General features: G+C 28.9%; 1 protein-coding gene across 2 annotated transcripts in view; it reads right to left on the bottom strand.

Moving 5' to 3' along the window:
- Positions 1-18,053, bottom strand: part of LOC107439119 (glucose dehydrogenase [FAD, quinone]) — a 57,401-nt gene extending 39,348 nt beyond the window's left edge. The window contains exons 1-4 of one of the 2 annotated variants that reach the window (XM_016051609.4): positions 17,906-18,053; positions 12,098-12,124; positions 10,614-10,733; positions 365-567 (exon numbers count right to left, since the gene is read on the bottom strand). In XM_016051609.4, the coding sequence (XP_015907095.2) occupies positions 365-567; positions 10,614-10,733; positions 12,098-12,124; positions 17,906-17,948 (393 nt within the window). In that variant the 5' untranslated portion in view covers positions 17,949-18,053. The remainder of the gene's footprint in view (positions 1-364; positions 568-10,613; positions 10,734-12,097; positions 12,125-17,905) is intronic. The other variant, XM_087160945.1, reaches the window with a different exon arrangement.
- Positions 18,054-25,981: the final 7,928 nt, after the last annotated feature.

The raw sequence follows: 25,981 nt of genomic DNA, 5'->3' as shown, positions 1-25,981 counted from the left end.
AAAACCTGGATAAAATTATAAATTCGAATCGTGAATTACTCCTCGGACACGCACAAAACATTAACAAATTTCGATCAATCACATTTAAGAAAAACTTCGCTGAAAACATCAAATCCAGTTTGATTGCCTCGTGAAACTTAAAATTGTTTCACAGAATCACATTTCCTATCTTCCTAGTATTCTCAGTTAATCAAGCAGATATCGATGTTATTGATCTCGACTTCCTTGTTAATGATGCGTCAGGTTTTGATAACGTTTATTTTTATCCCCTCACCATTTAACATTTGTTTACTTCTTGACCTCCCGTTTCTTAAGGATTAAAGATATATATTAACCTTGCAAAGACGTTCTAAAATGTTTTTACCCTTTCTTTGAGATTCTGCCCCGATCTTTGCTGAGGAACACTTTCGAAATCCCAATCAATGGAAGAGTGCACAAAAAATCTTTCGGCCGAAGGAATTTCGGTTAGAATAGGTGGGGTAGAGCCTGCTTCTAGAACGACAACGCTCACACATGGGTTGGCAGACAGTCTGTTGGCTAATACGGAACCTGCTGAGCCGGCTCCAACTAAGAACACAAGACAAATATTGTAACATTATATAAGACAGAACATTTTTTATAAATTTGCTAAAAAAGCTACTAATTTTTCCTATATTTTCATTAAGAAATGTTAGACAAATATTGTAACATTATATAAGACAGAACATTTTTTATAACTTTGCTAAAAAAGCTACCAATTTTTCCTATATTTTCATTAAGAAATGTTAAGACTAGTAATAATGTCTAGACAAATATTGTAACATTATATAGGACATACCATTTTTTATAAATTTGCTAAAAAAGCTACTAATTTTTCCTATTTCTTCTTTAAGAAATGTTAGACAAATATTGTAACATTATATAGGACAGAACATTTTTTATAAATTTGCTAAAAAAGCTACTAATTTTTCCTATTTCTTCTTTAAGAAATGTTAGACAAATATTGTAACATTATATAGGACAGACCATTTTTTATAAATTTGCTAAAAAAGCTACTAATTTTTCCTATTTTTTCATTAAGAAATGTTAGACAAATATTGTAACATTATATAGGACAGAACATTTTTTATAAATTTGCTAAAAAAGCTACTAATTTTTCCTATTTTTTCATTAAGAAATGCTAGACAAATTGTAACATTATACAGGACAGAACATTTTTTATAAATTTGCTAAAAAAGCTATTAATTGTTCCTATTTTTTCATTAAGAAATGTAAGACAAATATTGTAACATTATATAGGACAGAACATTTTTTATAAATTTGCTAAAAAAGCTACTAATTTTTCCTATTTTTTCATTAAGAAATGTTAGACAAATATTGTAACATTATATAGGACAGAACATTTTTTATAAATTTGCTAAAAAAGCTACTAATTTTTCCTATTTTTTCATTAAGAAATGTTAGACAAATATTGTAACATTATATAGGACAGAACATTTCTTATAAATTTGCTAAAAAAGCTACCAATTTTTCCTATTTTTTCATTAAGAAATGAACATATTTTTTTGTGTTTTTTGAATGATACATAAGCTAATTTCGATGTATCCTTTTATTAATATTCCATTTTTTTCTTCAAAAAATAATTGTTTTTGTCATATCCCATGTCAAGACCATTTTTTATAAATTTGCTAAAAGAGCTACTAATTTTTCCTATTTTTTCATTAAGAAATGTTAGACAAATATTGTAACATTATATAGGACAGAACATTTTTTATAAATTTGCTAAAAAAGCTACTAATTTTTCCTATTTTTTCATTAAGAAATGCTAGACAAATTGTAACATTATACAGGACAGAACATTTCTTATAAATTTGCTAAAAAAGCTACCAATTTTTCCTATTTTTTCATTAAGAAATGAACATATTTTTTTGTGTTTTTTGAATGATACATAAGCTAATTTCGATGTATCCTTTTATTAATATTCCATTTTTTTCTTCAAAAAATAATTGTTTTTGTCATATCCCATGTCAAGAGACTAATGTGGTCAAGTCATAAAACCAATAATTTTATCTATTGTTACTTAAAAAAAGTTAGTAAAAACAGAATGGAATTATTTTCAGTCTAACAATACCCTCTTGAGTAAATGATCTAAACCTCATTTATTTTAATTCATTATAAATCCTAATATACACATAGCAACTACTTTCGGATAAACAGGGGACTTTTCGTGAATATATTTTGAAGGCAAGTAAATTGAAAATGTAATTAATTTCAGTCTAACAATAATTTCTTAAGTAAATTATCTAAACCACACATTCATTTTAATTAATTATAAATCCTAATATACACATAAATATCAACTACATTCGGATTAACAGGGGACTTTTCTTGAATTTATTTCGAAAGAAATAAAAATGAAATTATTTTTATCTAAAAAGACTCTTCTGAGTTAATAATCTAAACCACACATTCATTTTAATTAATCATAAATCCTAACATACACATAAATATCAACTACATTCGAATTAACAGTAGACTTTCCTTGAACAGATAAAATCAGAAATGTGAAAAATCGGATTGTATAACGGGAGACTTTCTTGAATATAATTTGAAAGCAAGTAAAATGAAAATGTAATTAATTTCAGTCTAACAATAATCTTTTAAGTAAATTATCTAAACCACACATTCATTTTAATTAATTATAAATCCTAATATACACATAAATATCAACAACATTCGGATTAACAGGGGACTTTTCTTGAATTTATTTCGAAAGAAATAAAAATGGAATTATTTTTATCTAAAAAGACTCCTCTGAGTTAATAATCTAAACCACACATTCGTTTTAATTAATTATAAATCCTAAAATACACATAAATATCAACCACATTCGAATTAACAGTAGACTTTCCTTGAATAGATAAAATCAGAAATGTGAAAAATCGGATTATATAACGGGGGACTTTCTTGAATATAATTTGAAAGCAAGTAAAATGAAAATAGAATTAATTTCAGTCTAAAAATACTCTCTTAAGTAAATTATCTAAACCACACATTCATTTTAATTAATTATAAATCCTAACATACACATAAATATCAACTACATTCGGATTAACAGGGGATTTCTCCTGAATATACTCGTATAAAATCAGAAATATGTAAAATCTGATTAACAGAGCTAAAAATAATCTCTTGAGTAAATAATCTAAACCACATTTATCTCAACTAATTATGAAGCCTAATATATATATATTACATTCGGATTAACAGAAAACTAATCTTGAATGTATAAAGTGGTAGCAAATGTCATGATTTATAAGTTGTTTTCTTAATACAATAAATTTGAGTTATAATGTTTTTAACCATCACTCGTTTTAAGCAATTTAAACAAATATATAATACCTGTCAATGGAATTTTGATAAAGTTAAACAAGAATCACTGGTAAAGTTAAACTTTTCTTACCCTAATTGTTATAATGCAACAACTTGAAATAATGTAGGACTCTTAGGGTCTGTAAATGCTTGTGTTTAATAACTGAATTATATTCCGATTATTAAGAAAACTGTTTCATTGATTGCATTCGAAGCGTATTTTTAATATTTGTTTTTAAAATATCGTTATTTTTTAATTAAATTGAATTTGGTTTTAATTTTATAATGTTTCTTGATGAATAAGCTTTAAATGTCAACTGAGAGGCATTTATATAGAGTTAAAGAAATTCCCACTTTACAACTGGACATTAAAAGACATCAAACGTAATCGATATTCTGAATTAAGAAAACAAGTTACAAATGTGTTAAAGTATTAGTTTTTTTTTTACATTTTCTGTTTCGTACTGAAATTTAAATATACGCTGCAGAAATTGAAAATTAACTAATTAATTTACAAAAGAAATTAAATTTGGTAATTAAGTGCCCAAATAAATAATGTGTTAATTGGTTATAACCTGCATTTTTATCGCACAGATCTTAATCAAAACGTTGAATTAAAAAAAAATCCTAGGATCGCAATTAATATGAGACGAACTTTAAAAATTTAAAACATTTAAGACAACCAGTAACATTTTTTAAAAAATATATATCTGCCAGCTAACTTTGTTCTCTACCAGATCTCTAAATATTGAAGTGGTAAAAAAAAAAGAAAATCCTGCTGGCATTAACTTAAGTTTAGAACTAAAGCCTTGGATAAGTAGATGAAGTAGAAACACACCGCCATCTTGGTGACCGCAACTCTCAGTGTAGAAATACGGAGTTTCTATTCATAAACTACACTTTATATTTATCAATATTTTCATATTCTTCAAGATAACTTACATATTTACTATTTACTTACATATTTATTATTATTATGAAGATAACTTGCATATTTACTATTTACTTACATATTTATTATTATTATAAAGATAACTTACATATTTACTATTTTATATTCTTTTAATTCTTTCTTTTTTTTCCTCTCTAAAATTATGTTTTATTCTATTCAGTAATAATAGTACCTTAATTTAAAAATAATACCTTATCTGTAAGTTAATGTTTGTTTTAGCCAGCATTTATTAAATTCATTTTCTAAAGCAAAGTGATAAATAACTGATATCATCATCTTCCCAACTTGAGGCGTGGTAGAAGCTTTTGTTTGGAAATTCAGATTCTTTAGTATAAAAATCTATGAAGAACAGATAAAATTTTTACAGATTTACTTTGCGATTTTTTTTTAAAACTCATTATTATGTTTGCCGAAAGTTTATTAAATTCATTTCCTAAACTTTTAAACTAAAATGGCATCGTCTTCAGAAATTCGGAAAGGTAAAAGTTTTTAAGTGGAAAATCAGACTTTTTGTCTAAAAATCTACGAAAAACCAATATAAAATTCTGAAGAATTTACTTATTCTATATTTTTATATATATATTTATCACTATTTTTCTGCCAGATTTTTTTTCACTTCTTTTCGAATATTAGTTAAATAAATAAATGACATCATTATAATAATCCGGATGATCTAAATTGAAACTAACTTCCTTTTACTTATGACATTAAATTTTTATTACATATAACATTTGAGTCTTAAAATGTTCATGGGCATAACATAAGGAAAGAGTTTAAGATAAGTTAAAAAGAGATTTGATTTACGAACAAGGTCATTATTATAATATTTGATTATTACTTAAAAAAGGTACATTTGTGAAGAGATTTAGTAGTTAAGTATCGTTGTGAAGGGATTTAGTAGATAACAGAACGTCTGAAATAATAATATTACTCATTTTGCATTAAAAAAATGCGACCGCTTACCATGGATTAATTCTTAAGAAGTGATTTTAATCCAACTGCACTGTCTCACCTATCACACACTGTAATATGAATCACGTTGGGACATTTCTAAAGGGATTTATTTCATTTATATCGCTTAAACCGTAATGTTGAGGTCTGAATATTTTACAACCTAAATCTTAACAATTCATTTAAAAGTAGCAGAAAAAAAGAATATAGTAAAACTTAATTTTAAATCGTCAGAAAAATTTAGATAAAAAAGATATTTTTTTTATGGATTATTTAGTTATCATAATTTAGTAGCATCTTAACTAATTTAGCACCTTAAGTTTGATAACTTAGGTTTTACAGATATTATCACCTTAAAATAAACGAAAACATTTTTCTAGTAGATAGTAATATCGAATATAAACACGAAATATAAAATAAATTATCTCCAAAACTTTATATACAAATATTTTTTCAATTTTTCGGGGAAATAAAAGAATACGAAAATAATGTATATTAACTTTTTTCATAGTTATGAATAAGCGTGATGTGGTCATCACAATGTCTGTGAATATTTACTGCCCTTTCACCCTCTGAAGACTCACCACCTGAGACACCCTATTGGGTGTTTTAGGTCTTAGCGGATTTCCCTAACGTCTGTTGTAATCTATATGCTACCGGCAAAGTATGAAACGCAGGCATTATATAGAATGCCTAAGCATTCTATATAATGCTGGACGTTTTTAGGCAAAGTATGAAATATGAGAAGTATTACATACTTTCCCTAGCCATTGCATATAATGCCTAGGCATTCTATAGAATGCCAAATGCTATTTAAACGCAAAGTATGAAATAAACGTCCTGATGTTAATGATGTTGTTAATGATGTTAATGATATTATGTAAATGATGTGCATGTTACTGTGAATGACCGAAATCGGTGGTTGTTAACTTTCACCGGTGAATGTTGACAATCACATAGTCGCTTTGGTGAATGCCTGAAATATTTATTACATCCGATTTGATATTAATTTATTCGTGAATATAATTACATTTATTCGATATTTTAATACTTACTGACGATAGATTAGAAGAAGTACATATTTCGGACATTTACCAAAGGTCTAGTCGTACTGGGTCTAGTTAAGTGCCATTGCACGGAATACATTTGCCCGGAAAATCCTGCACTGATGTTTTTTTAAGGTTCAGTACCACTGTCCGGTATACATTTGCCCGGTATACCCTACACTAATATTTTTTAAGGTCAAGTGCCATTGCAAGGTATATATTTGCCCGATACTCCAAACACTGATGTTTCTTCTAATCTATCGTCAGTAAGTATTAAAATATCGAATAAATGTAATTATATTCACGAATAAATTAATATCAAATCGGATGTAATAAATATTTCGGACATTCACCAAAGCGACTATGTGATTGTCAACATTCACCGGTGAAAGTTAACAACCACCGATTTTGGTCATTCACAGTAACATGCACATCATTTACATAATAACCTCATCAGGACGTTTATTTCATACTTCGCCTAAATAGCATTTGGCATTCTATAGAATGCCTAAGCAATGTGTGAAATATAAATCATTTCATACTTTGCTGGTTAGTTTTAGGCATTATACAGAATGCCCAGGCATTCTATGTAACGCCGGATTTCATACTTTGCCGGTAATATATATAACTGCTTCTGTCATTATCTATATTATATTTCTCTTATGTGGCACCATAACCTCGAGTACTTCTCTGTCTATTGGCAACACTATAGTTTGTTAGGTTGTCTTAAGCAATAACTTAAGTAGCGTTAAATAATTTGTTATACGTAAGTATATTGATTTAAGATTCATTTCGTTATGTAATCGTAAGTAATTATCAAAGAGAGGATTGGAAAAATGGTCAAGAGACCTTAAACTAGTCATTAATCCTAACAAGACTAAACTCAGCGTGTTCAGCACTGACAGAAAACACCGGCACACTTTTTGTCCTAATATCACATTGTTTGACACCCCCATAGAAAAGATTTCTAACCCAAAGTACCTCGGTATAATACTTGACGAAGAGCTTCGTTTTCACCATCCCATTCAAGAGTGTTCTAATAGAGCACTAAAAATGCTCAACATCCTTAGGAGGTTTTGTGGCACAAAATGGGATGCTGCACCAAAAACACTGAAAACTACCTACACAACTCTTATAAGACCAATAATGGAATATGCCACACCTGTATGGTCACACTCCTCCCCTACTTCAAGAGAGAGACTCGATAAAGTACAAGCGAAAGCTGCAAAAATAATGTCTGGTGCTGTCTCATCAACAAACAACTTAAGAATTCAAGAGGAATGCGGTTTGGCCCCTCTGGAAGAAAGGAGACAAATGTTAACTGTTAAATTTACAACCATAGTCTTGACGAGGGGCACATTTCACATCGTACTATTATAAACTGGAATAAAAAATCTAGACTCAAAAGGTCATCTTCCCTTCTGTTTGACAGGGCCATCAGAGAAAAAATTCACCTTAAACCCGAGGTTTTTTTTTTCAGAAAAGAAACTCCCGCTATTGGAGTTGTTCCAGAGAATACGACAATCTGTCTAGAACTCATCGAGCCCTGCTCGAAAAAGATCATGCGAATAAACTCAAGGAAATTGGGATGAAAACTATCGACTATCTGGCCTCAATCATGTCAGGGCTTATACTGATGGATCTTCTGACTCCACTTTCACCAACGGAGGTGCGGGAGTGATACTGCTCCTACCTGATGATCAAAAACCAGAGATTGCAACTGGTGCTGGAAAAATCGTATCTAATTTTACGGCAGAATTGATAGCCATTTCTACGGCAATCGAAACGTACATCAATCTTGAACCTTCGGAGCAGCTTAGTGGTATCACCATCTTCAGCGACTGCAGGTCTGCCTTACAGGCCCTCAGCAAAGGTACCTCAAGCCTTATCCTGAATATCATAGAACAACTTGGACAACTTCAGCGTCTCCGGAAAAATGCTTTTTGCAGTGGATTCCCGCCCATGTGACCTTAGAATTCAATCAAATAGCTGATTCATTGGCTAAAAATGCCAGAGATCTCAATCAAAATTCATTCCCAACTACGTTGGCAGATGCAAATGCTTTTGCAAAGTCAAGACTATTCGCCCCTTTAAAAAGCAAACCCACGATCAAATAACTAATCTTGACATCGATAGGAAGACAGCCACTACTCTCATCAGACTAAGAACAAAACATCATAAAAACATGAAAATTTCTACAGATGGGACTAGAAAATATCAAAACTGTGGCAACTGTCTTAATGTGGAACTGACACCATATCATGTTTTTAACTGCCCTGCAGTCGCTGCAGGCCTTCACCTCTTCAACTACCCGACAGAAGAGGATTTGTATTCTTCTAATGCCATAGAAATAACAAAAACTATTCAAGCACACCATGAAATATGATTCAATAGAGGATACGACACCAACCAACCAACCAAGTAATAATTAAAATGGTTTTGAATAATTACTTAGATGTTAAGCAGGTTGGTTGTCGTGTTATGTCATGTAAAAGAAATCAATAAGAAATATATAAGACCGAAAGTCCTATTCACAGTTTCAGCTATATCAATTATGGGTGGATCCTTGAATAGTCCTACCAGTGGCGATTTCTTTAAATCTCGCTTAGCAAGTTTTTGAAATCGCGCCAAACTAGGTTTCCGAAAGATATTTCGGGGAGATTATTTTGAACCTCCGATCACACCTCCAAAAATTCTTAATCCTGATTAAATATTATTTTATATACATGCCTACGCGAAAGATGGATTTCGTTAGAAAAGAGGTTAAAAGGTTCATTTTTTCGACATTTATGCTCCTAATCTCGCCGACCGGCCTGTGTAGGGGGCAGGGAACTGTCCTTGCATCAGAAAGGTTCTGGGTTCGAATCCCGGGCAAAGTATGGATGTTCTTTCTTTCTCTGTACTATCTGTCCTTAGTGTGGGAGCGACGTTGGCCCACCTAATATGGTGCCCCTGTAAGAGAGGTCAACAAAATCGCCCTGTAGATGCCTGAATTGACGGATGTTAACACAGGCGGGCATTAGAAAAAAAATGCCTCTAATCTCCTGCTGTAAGAATCTTCATTATTATTTCATTTTTAACCGTTATTTCATCTATTACCGCTATTATTTCATTTTTCAATTTTTATTAATTTCTATTAAGAAACATTTTAATAAATTTGTAATAACTTAATTTTTTTTTAAGTAATCAAGGAGCAACGCTGATCCCAATAATAATTGCCAACTTGGCGAGATTTTTAAATATCGCCAAGAGATTTTACCATCAATTATATTTGATGCAATTCTTCAAGAGAAAAACCAGTCCACCACCGTATTTATTTTCTTTTATGGATACATTAAGTATTTATTTAGAATAATTTTGCATCTTTATAGAATTAAAAACTTAATCACGAAGTAATTATGTAGATTTATTTTTGATCTTTTCTAAAATGGCTGCCGCACATGTCATTTCAATTATTGGTGATGGAGCTTGACTTTTTCGAGTGATAGCATATGTATGTAATACGTCATCCAGAGGTGTGTGAGAAAGTACAGGACGTAATGAAGCATTGTGGTTAGTTTTCTACATTGTCTCACAACCTTAAGGGAAATAATTTTAATACTTCGGCTACCTACTATGCTAAAATGTCCCGAACTCATACTTACGGTGGTTTGTGTGATAAAATGGCTACCGGACAGATTTCAAATTATTATTAAAATTCAATACATTAAAAATTTAAACGATATCGCTGACATCTTTTAAAAATAATTAAAATTGAAATCAAAGTGCTTTCGCGCAGCCAAAGCCGCAGGCGATAGCTAGACGGTGAAAAGATTTGGTTACTATATTGTTGAAAATTAATTAAGATTTTAGGATTAGAGAAGTTGAAAAAGTAGAATATTTAAATGCAGATGGATTGAAGAATTATAATATTTAAATACAGTCGTGCCGCGTGTACATTCGTGCCGCGTGTACTGCTTGGTTACCATTGAAAGCTGACCAAAGCTGGTAGCCAAAGGCTGCTGGTTGCGTTTTCAGAGTAGTTTTTTTTCGCAACTTACAAAAGAGTTATAACTTTTGGAATCCTTCTGTACCTTATTCTCCAGAACCTTAAGGCTCCACGAGACACCTTTAGGAATCCGCTGCCCTAGAGCAATGTATAGACTACAACTTGTTTTGTAAAAGCTCTTTTTACACCAGTGCTATATTTGGAGTCGAGCATAAATAACTCAAAAGTTTAAGTACTGCTAGAAATATTTAATTGACGCATCAAATCACTAAATTATTTTTGAATGGCAAAAAAATCGACACTTTATGAAATTGAGTACACTTACTTATAACATAGTCATAAGATTTTTTCACATCCGACGCTGTGTTGGGTGAATGCTTCTGCTTTTTCAAAGATGGAATCAATGCAGGAATCGCTAGGAGACCTGATGCTGTGGACGTGATATCTGTACAAAAGTAATGCAATTAGAGGGTAGTGTATTCAATCAAAGTATGAAATTAATTTAAGCAAATTTGAAAGATAAAATAAATAAATTTTAAAAAAAATCTTTAAAATAATAAGTCAAAACGGAAAAGCGTTATAAGCAGCTAAATCCAATTCGCCCCATGTAAACAATTTAAATAAAAAGTTAAAAACCAAAAGTAAGGAAAAACGAAATTCTTAAGATATCTATGTTAGCAAAAACAGCACTTCATCAGGAGACGCTCTGCTTGCTAGCACACCGAAGCCTTTCTGTAGTCAGTGGTTAAACCAATAGCTGACTGCTCCCCGAAACCCCATGATGGATAAGTTAAATAAGAAAATGTAAACGCGCATTTTCTTACTTAGTTTTCTCATTTAGTTTCTTGATTGTATTTTCTTAATCAGTTTATCCATCATGGGCCCTAGGGGCGCAGTCAGTTTTCTGGTTTAACCACTGACTACAGAAAGGCTGTCAGCAGACAGTTATCACTTGATGACGTGCCGATTTTGATAACTCTCTCTCTCACGCACGCACACACATATTGAACATAGATTGAGAAATTGAGTATCTAGTCTAGGAGATAGAGGGTTGCATTCCAATGAGGGGAATCAGGCTCCAATTTCAGCATGGCTGGTTGATAGAATTCCTCACCTGATTCGCGCCAACCACAGTGCTGACGTATTCACTATGTTCACTCTTGACAATGAAGATGCACTATTTTTCTTATCAATATATTACTTTATCATATTATATGCCTTACCAAATTATGACCAATAAGTTTAGATGAATCGGTTAGTGGCGTTTCGCGCCAAATGCCGAGATAAAAACCATTCCCAGCACTTCATTCCATCTTGAGGTACCTTTTGATAGATGAAGGTTGGCATGGTCAATTTCTACTTACCCCACAATCTAATGTAAGAATCATAAATTTAGGATGGATGTATTTATACAATATGTCTTGGAATGAAATTAGTTTGTTAATCAAACATACACACAACAAAGACAGAATATTAATATGAATTTGCACGAAACCGACGTGAATGGAACTGAAAAAATATTTAAGAAAATCGAATGCTTTATATGAATCTTATGAGTACATAAATAACTTTATTATACGACTAAAAACGTACATGTCTCTTTCAATAATTCACAAAGTAGTTTGTCAATTGGATTAAAATTTACTTTGTATTAAATAGCTTATAACCAGTTTTTCATTTAAAGCCGACACGTAGACCTAGTATTTCATCAGTACACTTCATATAAACAAACCGACATACTGTAAGTATCTTGAAATTGCACAATTATGAAAAATTGATTAATTTCTTATTGATTCATTGATTTCTTACCATCCAGGACTCCTGCATTGGTTAGTCCTAAAATGAGAAAAAAAATATTGTAAGATATTAACTCGTGTATTATTTTATTATAGTTATAAATGAGCCTGACTTTAAGTTGAACCTAAAGTTGCAACTAAAAATGGTCTCAACCATTTATAATATATTTAGATAAAAGTAAATTTGCTCCTTTACCCCAGAGCCCAAGGTCAAGAAAACTGAGATGGGCACAGTGGGCCTTGGCCCTCTATGGGCTGTCGCGCCATTGAGTTTTAGAAAGTAAAATTATTTCCATAATGTTATAAACTATTCAACTGTTATATAATTATATATAAAATAAATACTTAGCCTCTTAGTATTGTAAAATATGTAACTATAATATTTAAAAATATTATAAATGGTTTTAATCATTTATAATATTTAATGATTTGATTAAATTTGAAATATTACTTAAAGTAAATTTTCTGTATGGCAAAATGGGGAAAAACCTTCGATGTTGTCCCATTATTTATAATTATTATTATATAAAAAATAACTCCAGACATTTTGAAATATAGTAATTTTTAGATAAAAGTAGAATTATTTCCAAAGACGCTGTTATGAAAATGTCAAGTTTTTCTTTAAATTCTTTTATAATTCTTGTAAAAGACATGGCATAACGTAAAGTTTTAATGCATAGTTCACAAAGAAAAAAAACTGATTATTTCCGTTGCTTTCGTTGTCATAAAAATCTTTCTATAACTAACTTAGAAAAAATCTGAATTAATTGTTTAACAAAAATAGCCAAATCCATATTCAATCTATATGTATATTTCTCTTATGTGGCACCATTAACTCTGGTATTTCTCTATTTATTGGCAACACCAGGGCTCCAAGAATTTGAAAAAAGTTAGTAGCCTGGAAAATTTTCTGGTAGCTAGTAAAAATATTATTATTTTCGTCCATTCATGTCTTAAAATCAAATAATTCCATTAGTATTGCTTATTAGAAATGAAAAAAAAAATACTTAATACAACATAATAAAATATAAAATGCTATAAAGAAATTTAAAAATAATAAAAATATGTATGTAATTTCAAAGTAATATATTTTTACAAATAAATATTCATATTATCGGAGAATTTGAGATTACTCGTTATAGGGTGCATGCGTCCATTATGGCTGTGTTTATAAGCAAATATATGCACAAATTGTGTTTTTTCCCCTTTTGTACCCAAATGCTCAATAAAACACTTTTTTTTGCCAAACAAACATAATTTTATCTCATATAGCTTACTACGTCAGTTGATATTGTATCAATCACTCAAACAATTCTCCAGGTGCAAGATCAGCCCACAAACTCCCTCTCTCTCTCTCTCTCTCTCTCTCTGTATATATATATATATATATATATATATATTTCTAAAGTATTTTTTTTTTTTTGCTTCTCAAATTCTGGTATCAATCAAAAGCAACTTTTTTTCATTTTATTTAAATTTGATTTTGGAATGCTCAATATTATATAGCTATTGAGATATGACCTCATTGATTAAAAAAAAAATTTATTTATATGTTTTGATTTCAATTTTATTCTGTGTTATATTAGTTATTTTAACATTAACGGAAAACAAAACAAAAATGAAAAGATATCTTCTCTTCATCAGCTCACACGATTGTATCCGCAAAAAGGCGTGCTTTCTTATCAATATAGCCAAAGCAAAATCTATCAATACAATAGAGTGAAGAGCACTCAAAAAATTGAATGTAGAATACAAAACGAAATTTATAAAGCGAGTAGCGTATCCCAATGAACTTATATATACCGGAATCTTTCAAGAATGATTTAAAATATTTTCGTAATAAGTTTGCCAGTTTACAAAATAGGACAATAGAAGCGCAAATGGAGTTAAAAGCGTAAATAATAGGATTTTGTTATATACCTCATTCTGACTGCAGTACTGAAGAGTGTTTGATTTATTAGTTACCATGGATTGGCCCGAAAATGGATGTGCGCAAGATAATAATATTATACAGGATAGTTTAACCAAGTTCATAATTAATAAAGTAGATATTTAATAATACAATTTTAATGAATTTTGAAAACTAACATTTATTCTTTAAAAAAGAGAGAGAAAAACCTGATTTGCCCATATGTTTAGACATGGATCTTCACGAATTGGATTTGCACATGGTTGATTATATGTGATAGAATTGATAAATTTTGGGTGCCAATTTTCGAAAGGAAAGATGAGGAAGGAAATTTTAAATTTCAAAATCTTAGAAAACTTTGGAAAGAGGTTTCAGCATAAATAAGCACTTCTGATGAGGAAGGAAGGAGCACTCTAAATTTAGCCAGTTTGAACGCTTCAAGAAAAATTAAATGCCAGACAAAAACTGATTTCGAAAATTAAGAAGAGAACTAAAAAGTTTAATCTAAGATGATCAAATATGCTAGGTTTACCTGGCTGAAGAATAATAGGTTACAAGAGGATAAACAGAGGGGAATGAAAAATGTATCTAACGAAAAAGCGCTGAAGCATAGCTAAAAAATGACCCAAAAAAATTGGCTGAAAAATTAAAAGCATCTCAAAAATTATTATGAAATGCTCAGTAAGTAATCGCAAGTGAAATTAAAGTAAAAAATATGGTTATAATTGAAAATGGTAAACTTTACTCCAAGAAGCCTCAAGTAGAATTATTAATTTTCTCTCAGCTTAAGAAACAATTAATGCTGAACAACAGAAAATTAGCGTTAAATTTTTTTTTTAAATTATATAATTGATTTGCGTTATATGTGCTTACAATCATTTTTTAAGGAAAACAATTTCACTGAATTTAATTAAATTATAAAATATAAATTTATTGCACAAATTTTTCATCGCAGATTTCCTTGGATAACGTTTTAATTTTATTTGTGAAACTATCATGTATTTTCTATTATTGCCCTATTTTTTAATTGCAATTTATTGCAATCAAATGAAATCAAATTCATTGAATTACATACTTATAATATATTTCTAAATTACTAAACATAGATTTATAGGATAAAGTTTTCCTCAATGATAACAATTTCATTGAATTTAATTAAATTACTAAATATAAATTTATTGGATAAAGTTTTAATTTTATTTGTAAAACTTTCATGCTTTTTCTATCGTGATATATTTTTAAAAGCAATTTATTGCAATCATTTTTCAAATGAAAACAAATTCAATGAAATTTATATTTATAATATATTTTTAAACTACTAAACATAGATTTATTGAATAAAAGATTCCTCACAGTCTTCCTTGTATAATATTTTAATTTTAGTTTTCAAAAAAATTGCATGCTTGTTTCGATTCTTCTTAGTTCATATAAGCAACTAGTTCATTCTTCACTTTTAAATAATCATTAGAGAGATTATAACTTAAACTTAAGAGACTTAAATTTCAAACTTTTTTTCTTGGGACAGTGAGAAATAAAAAAATATTTTTATTCTTTTGTTTGTTTCATCTTGTAAGAATTAACTTGTATTTAATGAATTTCAAAATAAAGTTTTTAATTACCAGGATATTTGTGTCCAGATGGTACAAAAGTGGTTCTTTTAGCTACAAAATTTGCTCCTTACCTGATACAAACTAACTTTCTATCTGCTACAAATAATTATTTTTCAAGATGCAAGCTAACTTTTTATCGCTGCAAAAAATTTCTTTACCTGGTACAAGTAGATTTTTTTCTGATGCGAGTATTGTTTTTGCGTGATTCAAAATTATTTATTTCTAATACAAAAACTGTTTTTACCTAGACCACCTAGATATACACAAGACCTAGATATACAAGACCTAGATATTCCTGATACGAAAACTGATACAATTTCAAAAAGTAAGTGAGATTCCTAATTATACGATACTCAAGTTATGGCTCTAGAGGTGAGTTAGGAAGTAGTGATGTATTGGGATGAATTTTCCATCTTATCTCATGACAGAGATAGAAATAGTTTAAACACTTCTGCTGCCTACTATGCTGTAATGTCCTGGACTCATACTTACAGTGGTTTGTGTGACTTAATGACAACTGGATAGATTTTAAATCATTTCTAAAATTCGAATCACAGCCTGAAAATAGTTGACATCGAAATCAAAGTTATCAACCGAGCAGGCGACAGATAAATGGTGAGAAATGTAAACTAATCTATTGTTTAAAGCAGTGATTCTCAACCACTGTGCCGCGGCCCTTTTGTGTGCCGCCAAATTCTTAAAATGTGCCGCCAAATATTAGAAATGATACAATAAAAATTATAATGCTTTTTTTTATTATGAGTAAAGTTTAAATTATAGAAAAGTATATATATATATATATATATATATATATATATATATATATATATATATATATATATATATATATATATATATATATATATATATATATATATATATATATATATATATATATATATATATATATATATATATATATATATATATATATATATATATATATATATATATATATATATATATATATTATATATATATATAATAGTATATACTTTTTATAATTTTTCCATGCTTTAACCGCGTGAACATCTTTGTCGGCAATTGTATTGTCTCTGACAATCTTAAAATAAGATGGAAGTGCTTAAATTGTATATATCACAGAATTTTAAAAAATGTTGTAAGAGCTAATCATTAAAGTAAGCTATGCAATTAATAAACAAATTAACAAAGGTTAACTAAAAAAAATTAAGCTAACAATTCTTAATTAGCAAAAGAACTAGTTAACAAGAAATCACAAAAAAATAACAGTTAATAATTACAGAAAACAAGCTAACAATTAATAACTTGCAAAAAAATAAATAACTGTTACTAACTTATAAAAAATTGGTCGAAAGAAATAATGAATCCCTTAATAAATGTGCTTTTGTAGTACATATTATTTTGTTTCACATTCAAAATTATTATCACAAACTATTTAACACAGTGTAAAATAGGTAATTAAACAACTTTTAATCTAATTTTTTTCATTGTGTGCCGTCAAATTTCGAAATCGTTAAAAGTGTGCCGCAACAACAGAAAGGTTGAGAATCACTGGTTTAAAGCTACGTAAGGTGATAGAATAGGGGGAGGGGTGAAGAATTAGAATATTCAAATACATTTGCTTGGTTACCATTGAAATGTATATGTTATACAAGATAATTTTGAAAGATGACCAAGCTGGTTGCCAAAGGTGGCTAGCTATGTTATAATATTTAGAATTGTAAAAAAAATCTTGAAACTACTAATGAAAAAAGGATTAATATTTTGTTAAATTTTACTTTTCTTTCAAAATCTTATGTCTCCTATACTAGAAAACTGTTTTCAATACACAAGGTGTTTTATTGCAGTAACCATTTTTTAAACACTTATTCGCATATTCTTTAAATATATATTTACAAACACATAAATGCTAGTCGATAATATATTTTTTTAAAAGTTAACACATTAATAACATAATAATAAATAAATATTATTAAGACAAGAAAAAAGTAAAACGGTATTAAAATCTAAGGAATTATTGAAAAAGACAGAATTAAAATCACCAAAAAATGTTTTATTGCTAAATGATGCTTCTAATAACTCCCTTTTAACTCCTCTTTGTTTATACGAAAAATCAAAGGAGTTTATTTTGTTTTCTATCTCGTTTTTTTTTTCAGTACTGATTCTTTAAATTTTGATACCGTTTTTCGTTACTAACTTAATGTATAAAACATTTTTCAAAACTAAAAGCAGTGCAAATAAAATTTTATATAAAGTTATTCTACAAGTACAATAAGTATTCACAAAATTATTATAACAAATTTGTTCACAATACACATACCTGTTGAGAAACATATTAAACTCAGTAGCCAAAAACTATTCATAGCTAGAAAAATTATGAATAAAAATGTGTTAAAGTTGAATTTTTTCCGTATATATTTTCTGTGATATTGAAACAGCAGTTAAGATAAAGTTAAAATTTCTATAACTGTTATTATCCTTCTTATGTTTCGCAATCATGGTCACGATTGTTTTTTACAAGTAGAATCCCGTGCAGCAGATTAAAATATCAAATCGTCTATCTATCAATTACATTTTAACGATTCAGTGCCTGCCATTGGAAAAAAAAAAAAAAAAAAAAAAAAACATTTTAACGAATAATTATTTTTTCGTTTTGTTATTATACTTTCCTCATTTTGTTAATGTAAAAAAAAATAATAAGTTTTAAAAACTACATTTTTCAAATAGACCAAAGAAGTAAAAAAAAAAATTTTTTTTATTCTATTTTTGTCAGTCCTGAAATGAAAAATATAGAAAGCACCACTTTTCTAACATTCAGACGAATTTTCGGTGGTGATTTAAGTTTATTGCGAAAGTGATGAGTGCTACGGTTTTCGTTTCAATTTCGACAAAAATGAAAAAATTTCCTTCGTTGCCACCATAAAAAAACGTAGTTTTGAAATTTTATAATTTACCATTTTTTCTTTTTTATTTAATTTTAGTTCATGATAGAAAATTACAATAAGTTTTGATAAATTTCACTATGAAAACAATGGGATACTCTCAACTCGAGAAGAAGAAGACCACTGATACTGAACCACTTGACCTATGACCTCATCATCGACTGATTGTTTTTAAATGAGATGGCATTCTAATATTTAGAATGTTGCTGGCTAAGTTTCTCCACATAAGTAAGAATCTTAACTCATTTGTGCTTAGCATTATTTTAAGAAACCTGTTCTTTTTTTTCAAAAAAAAAAAAGTGGTTAGAGAAATGATTTGTTTACAGGATTTTATTCTGCAAGATGAAGATAATTTGGTCTACAGCAAAATATTATGAATACAAAGATCTGGATTTGGATCTGAAGTCATCAATAAATTGCTTTTTCTAAGGCTGGAGTGGTGGGTAACAGGAAGAAATACTCACTTGGTATAAGCAAATATGTATTGCCAGTTTTTGCATCATTTCAAAGAATGCAATTTTACAGGGAAAAATACGAAATTCGAGAAAAATCGTTCGAATAGTTCCTGAGAAATAGAATGTTAATCGAATTATTAAGATTGAGTACTAATACGTAAAGATCCGATTATAAGACCAAAAGTTATTCTTAGTGGTCCATTATTTTTCGCACTTACTGCCAATGCTAACACGCAGCGGGAATATATTACTGATTCTGCGATGGACATTAGGAAAAATCTGCAATTAAACTTATGAACGGAACTGGTTTATCATCGGGGCATGATGGTCAGTCTTAATGATATCGTCAAGAAGTGGGATAATATTTAATGGGATATTAAGTTGAAAATCAATAACATTTGTTGGTTCATGGAATATTTTTGTTAGACGATCAAATAAAACCATCAAACCATGCTGATTTTGCTCATTTTGGGACAACCTAAAGTTGTTCCGATTCTTTATGGTACCATCAAGAAGATCCGAGATAGTGTCACACCTTAATGCCTTTCACTTAGCAGCAAAATAACTCGAACTCCCATTGTTCCAATATTCATTAATCTTGACTCAATAAGGGTAAAAGATGCCGATATTGGCCCTATATAGAACGGGCAATGGTGGACTGCACTCAGTAATTGCCTCAATTATAACCCCCCACCCCTAGCATTATGCTGATTGCGCTGCTAGTTAATAACGTTTGTAGGTAGATCTCTCCCCTCATTGACATGTGAGGGGTGCAATTTATAAAAATCAAGCACTAACTTGGCGATAAGCTTCTACTTAGCCAAGAAATATATCAAAATATATTAGTCCAATTTATTAAATTCGAGTTATTTCAAACAGGATTAGATTTACAATTAGAATGTAATACATTTACTGATAGTATTGCATTTATCATTACAATTTTATTATCTCTATGGGTAAGTTAATTTACAAATGTAATTATAGAACGGGTGAACTTATGCATTTGAGAACATTGTGTTCAACCCTTTTCAACTTTCGATTTATTGTGAATAAAAAATTTGATTAGGACACATTTAAAGGCATTATTTTGTTTAAATATAGCACTCAGTGTTTCGTAGTTAAAATTAAGAAACAGTTTAACAATCACGAGATAGGACACATTTAAAGGCATTATTTTGTTTAAATATAGCACTCAGTGTTTCGTAGTTAAAATTAAGAAACAGTTTAACAATCACGAGATATCTTCAGAGTAAGAATGAAATAATTTTTAAAAATTTAACAAAACAGCTCTTTTATAGTTTTATTCGATGAAGTAAAAATTAGAATATTGAAAGTAACTTGGGAAAATCGAGTTAATATATTTTCAGTCAATTTCTTTGATATTATGGCATTTTATTAAATTTTATCTTATAATTTGTTGCAAGATTTTCTTATTAACTCTAAAAATAAAGATAAAAAGTCGAATAACATAAAAATATCAAATAAGTTACCAACTTTTATTCCTTTATTTTTTGAAAAAATAATTTATAAGAAATTCTTGCAACGCCTTTTATGATAAAAATTATATTAAAGAGAAGAACATGTACTTGGAAAATTAACTGAGACTATGTCGACTCGACACTCATAAGTTAAAAAGTTACACTCAGTATTTTAAGTTCTGCTTTTCCTAATAAAACTTTAGAAAAGTTGTTGTTTTTTGAAACTATTTTATTTTATAAGACATATTAGGATTTTTATTAAGTGATTAAAGAAAAATAATAGAATTTTGTTAAAAAAATTGTTTCCAATATTTTCTTCTTTTTTTAAATTTTGAATTGACAGCAAAACTCGATATAAGATCATATTTGTATTGCACATAACTATAGAGTAAAGCTTATATTAATCTGCTGATTGACTCAATTATCAACTTAGTAGATGAAAAGAACATGATTTTCAATATATATATTGAAAATCAAATTCTTACTACAATGTTACTGTAAGCAAAACAGAAAGAATTTGCTAAAAATCATTTCGAATGAGAAGAAATGTACGAAATAATTCAACTTTATTTTAAGGTTTTTCTTTAAAAACACATAAATTAAATTTTAAAAAAAATATACTTGATTTTTAAGTTTCTGATTGCTTCTGTCAGGGTTGGCATAAATCACTTCATTTTAGTCATGAATTAAATCCTGATTAAATTTTTTCAATTTTTTAAAAATAAATCACTAATTTAAATCAGTTTAATTTAAAAAAACATTAACTTAAACAAACATAATTTTTATAACATTAATTATGAATTAATTTTTAAAAAAATTATTAATTCAAGTTTTACATATTTTCATACAGTATAATTAATAAATACATTCTTAAATGTGTGAATTTTTAAAAAGTCTGATTTAATTGATAATGTATGTTTATTAAGAAAGCAAGCTAATTTTTTTACTACGGAATAATAAAATGCATATGCATTGAAATCACTATGTTATCCCTTTCATTATAAAATGCATTGAGGTAAATAGTGATTTTTTTTTAAAAAATAAATCAGTAATTGCAACAAAATTATTAAAAAATATTAATTGAAAAGATATATAATTTAAAATATTTTTTTACTAAGAAATTTGATTTGAATTGAAAGATTTTTTTACTAAGAAATATCGAAAGGGATATTCATGTAATTATTGTGTTTCAAAATAGACTACACTTAAATAAAAGTGATACGAAACCTTTAAATAGTAATTTTCCTTTTAATATGTTTAAAATAATTTTCAAAAAACATATTTCAATTACATCCATTTAGTTTTTTGCTAATTAAAATGCAAAACTTTTATATCTTATTGAATATAGAGTTAGAGTGTATCAAGTCTTTCTCAAACCAGAATGGCGAAATTTTTTTTTCAGCAATGTTTTCCTATCTAAACAAATTTACTTTTCATTAGGCGTCTAGTTGACAAATTGTCATCACGTCTAGTTGGCAATTTTAGCAATTATCACCAAGTTGAATCTGAGAAATATAACTATGATTTTTTTTTCTTAACGCAGTGATTAGTACGTAATAATATAATAATAATTTTAACCATTTTTAGTAAGAAATATTAACTATTTTACTTCTATTTTTAAACAATAGTATTATTAAAATATTGTATCAGATGCTTTGGATGGTAAATTTTAAAAAATCCAATTAATTTTATTCGAATAAATCCATTTTAAATCAAACATGTGCGATTTTGGAGTAAAAAAAATAATGATTGCCAACCATGGCTTCTGGTCAGAGACATTTTATGTTCAAATATTTTTTCAAAAATAATATGCAGAAGTTTGGTTAAGATAGATTGGTTGAAACTGGTTTAAAATTCAAATTATTAAATATATTCAAAAATTGCATGTAAAAAAATGTTTAAATTATTAAATGTATTAAATAAATTCAAATTATTGAATATTAAAGTAAGGTTTTTTAAACTTAATTAAAACTTGATACTGTACCCTGAACTTTTATTTTTTAACCAACTTAAGACGACAAGTGAGCAACAAATGTGTATATTTTTTTTTAACTTTTCAACCAATATTCTTGAAACAATTGCATAGGTCTAATTAAAGTTTTGACCGATTTTCGAAACTTTGAAAGCCATATGTCACCTTAAAATGAACTAGGAAATTTTTTTTCATAGCTTAAATACAGTTTGTATTTTAAAATTACAGAAGTATTAAAATTTACAAACATATAAAAAAATTCCTTTTAAATAGAAATTACTAAAAGATGGAGGAAATCTTATTGACTAATCCCCCTCCACCCTCAACACACTAGCTTTTGGCGAACAATATTGGCGAGACGATGCTTTTATCAGAAATTGTTTTACTGCATGAATGAAGTAGGAGGGATGGTCATAAGGGTTACCTTAAGCGCAGTCCACCAACCTTTATTAAAGGGGGATAAGATGTTAGCAGCGCAGTCCACCATATTTCAGAAAACCATTAGCGCAATCAGGTATCACCGTATAGGGGCCTAGTATTTTATATCCATTATTTAACCTGTACAGCCCTCTACAGTAATGTCTATTTCACCCGATATTTTACGGCCACTTTTCAACCAATATAGAATTGTTAAATTAATCTAATATTTTATATTCATTATTCAACCAATATCGGCCCTATTTAGAATTGTCCATTTCACCCGATATCTGCCCTGTATAGAATTGTTAGATTAACATAACATTTTATATCCATTATTCTACCAATATCGACTCTATATAGAATTGTTCATTTCACCCGAGTTTTTTACTGCCACTTTTGCAACCAATATCGGCCTTTTATAGAATTGTTAAATTAACCTAATATTTTATATCCATTATTCAACCAATATCGGCCCTATATAGAATTGTCCATTTCACCCGATATCTGCCCTGTATAGAATTGTCCATTTATTTCACCCAATATTTTACAGTCACTTTTCCACCAATATCTGCCCTATATAGAATTGTTAGATTAACATAACATTTTATATCCATTATTCTACCAATATCGACTCTATATAGAATTGTTCATTTCACCCGAGTTTTTTACTGCCACTTTTGCAACCAATATCGGCCTTTTATAGAATTGTTAAATTAACCTAATATTTTATATCCATTATTCAACCAATATCGGCCCTATATAGAATTGTCCATTTCACCCGATATCTGCCCTGTATAGAATTGTCCATTTATTTCACCCAATATTTTACAGTCACTTTTCCACCAATATCTGCCCTATATAGAATTGTTAGATTAACATAACATTTTATATCCATTATTCTACCAATATCGACTCTATATAGAATTGTTCATTTCACCCGAGTTTTTTACTGCCACTTTTGCAACCAATATCGGCCTTTTATAGAATTGTTAAATTAACCTAATATTTTATATCCATTATTCAACCAATATCGGCCCTATATAGAATTGTCCATTTCACCCGATATCTGCCCTGTATAGAATTGTCCATTTATTTCACCCAATATTTTACAGTCACTTTTCCACCAATATCTGCCCTATATAGAATTGTTAGATTAACATAACATTTTATATCCATTATTCTACCAATATCGACTCTATATAGAATTGTTCATTTCACCCGATTTTTTTACTGCCACTTTTACAACCAATATCGGCCTTTTATGGAATTGTTAAATTAACCTAATATTTTATATCCATTATTCAACCAATATCGGCCCTATATAGAATTGTCCATTTCACCCGATATCTGCCCTGTATAGAATTGTCCATTTATTTCACCCAATATTTTACAGTCACTTTTCCACCAATATCTGCCCTATATAGAATTGTTAGATTAACATAACATTTTATATCCATTATTCTACCAATATCGACTCTATATAGAATTGTTCATTTCACCCGAGTTTTTTACTGCCACTTTTGCAACCAATATCGGCCTTTTATAGAATTGTTAAATTAACCTAATATTTTATATCCATTATTCAACCAATATCGGCCCTATATAGAATTGTCCATTTCACCCGATATCTGCCCTGTATAGAATTGTCCATTTATTTCACCCAATATTTTACAGTCACTTTTCCACCAATATCTGCCCTATATAGAATTGTTAGATTAACATAACATTTTATATCCATTATTCTACCAATATCGACTCTATATAGAATTGTTCATTTCACCCGATTTTTTTACTGCCACTTTTACAACCAATATCGGCCTTTTATAGAATTGTTAAATTAACCTAATATTTTATATCCATTATTCAACCAATATCGGCCCTATATAGAATTGTCCATTTCACCCGATATCTGCCCTGTATAGAATTGTCCATTTATTTCACCCAATATTTTACAGTCACTTTTCCACCAATATCTGCCCTATATAGAATTGTTAGATTAACATAACATTTTATATCCATTATTCTACCAATATCGACTCTATATAGAATTGTTCATTTCACCCGATTTTTTTACTGCCACTTTTACAACCAATATCGGCCTTTTATAGAATTGTTAAATTAACCTAATATTTTATATCCATTATTCAACCAATATCGGCCCTATATAGAATTGTCCATTTCACCCGATATCTGCCCTGTATAGAATTGTCCATTTATTTCACCCAATATTTTACAGTCACTTTTCCACCAATATCTGCCCTATATAGAATTGTTAGATTAACATAACATTTTATATCCATTATTCTACCAATATCGACTCTATATAGAATTGTTCATTTCACCCGATTTTTTTACTGCCACTTTTACAACCAATATCGGCCTTTTATAGAATTGTTAAATTAACCTAATATTTTATATCCATTATTCAACCAATATCGGCCCTATATAGAATTGTCCATTTCACCCGATATCTGCCCTGTATAGAATTGTCCATTTATTTCACCCAATATTTTACAGTCACTTTTCCACCAATATCTGCCCTATATAGAATTGTTAGATTAACATAACATTTTATATCCATTATTCTACCAATATCGACTCTATATAGAATTGTTCATTTCACCCGATTTTTTTACTGCCACTTTTACAACCAATATCGGCCTTTTATAGAATTGTTAAATTAACCTAATATTTTATATCCATTATTCAACCAATATCGGCCCTATATAGAATTGTCCATTTCACCCGATATCTGCCCTGTATAGAATTGTCCATTTATTTCACCCAATATTTTACAGTCACTTTTCCACCAATATCTGCCCTATATAGAATTGTTAGATTAACATAACATTTTATATCCATTATTCTACCAATATCGACTCTATATAGAATTGTTCATTTCACCCGATTTTTTTACTGCCACTTTTACAACCAATATCGGCCTTTTATAGAATTGTTAAATTAACCTAATATTTTATATCCATTATTCAACCAATATCGGCCCTATATAGAATTGTCCATTTCACCCGATATCTGCCCTGTATAGAATTGTCCATTTATTTCACCCAATATTTTACAGTCACTTTTCCACCAATATCTGCCCTATATAGCATTGTTAGATTAACATAA

Source organism: Parasteatoda tepidariorum, chromosome 1, assembly GCF_982258835.1.
Source record: "Parasteatoda tepidariorum strain Cologne lab strain chromosome 1, Ptep-v5.0, whole genome shotgun sequence".
Classification (NCBI taxonomy): domain Eukaryota; kingdom Metazoa; phylum Arthropoda; class Arachnida; order Araneae; family Theridiidae; genus Parasteatoda; species Parasteatoda tepidariorum.
The sequence above is the reverse complement of the archived record's forward strand: the minus strand, read 5'-3'. Positions and strand labels throughout refer to the sequence as shown.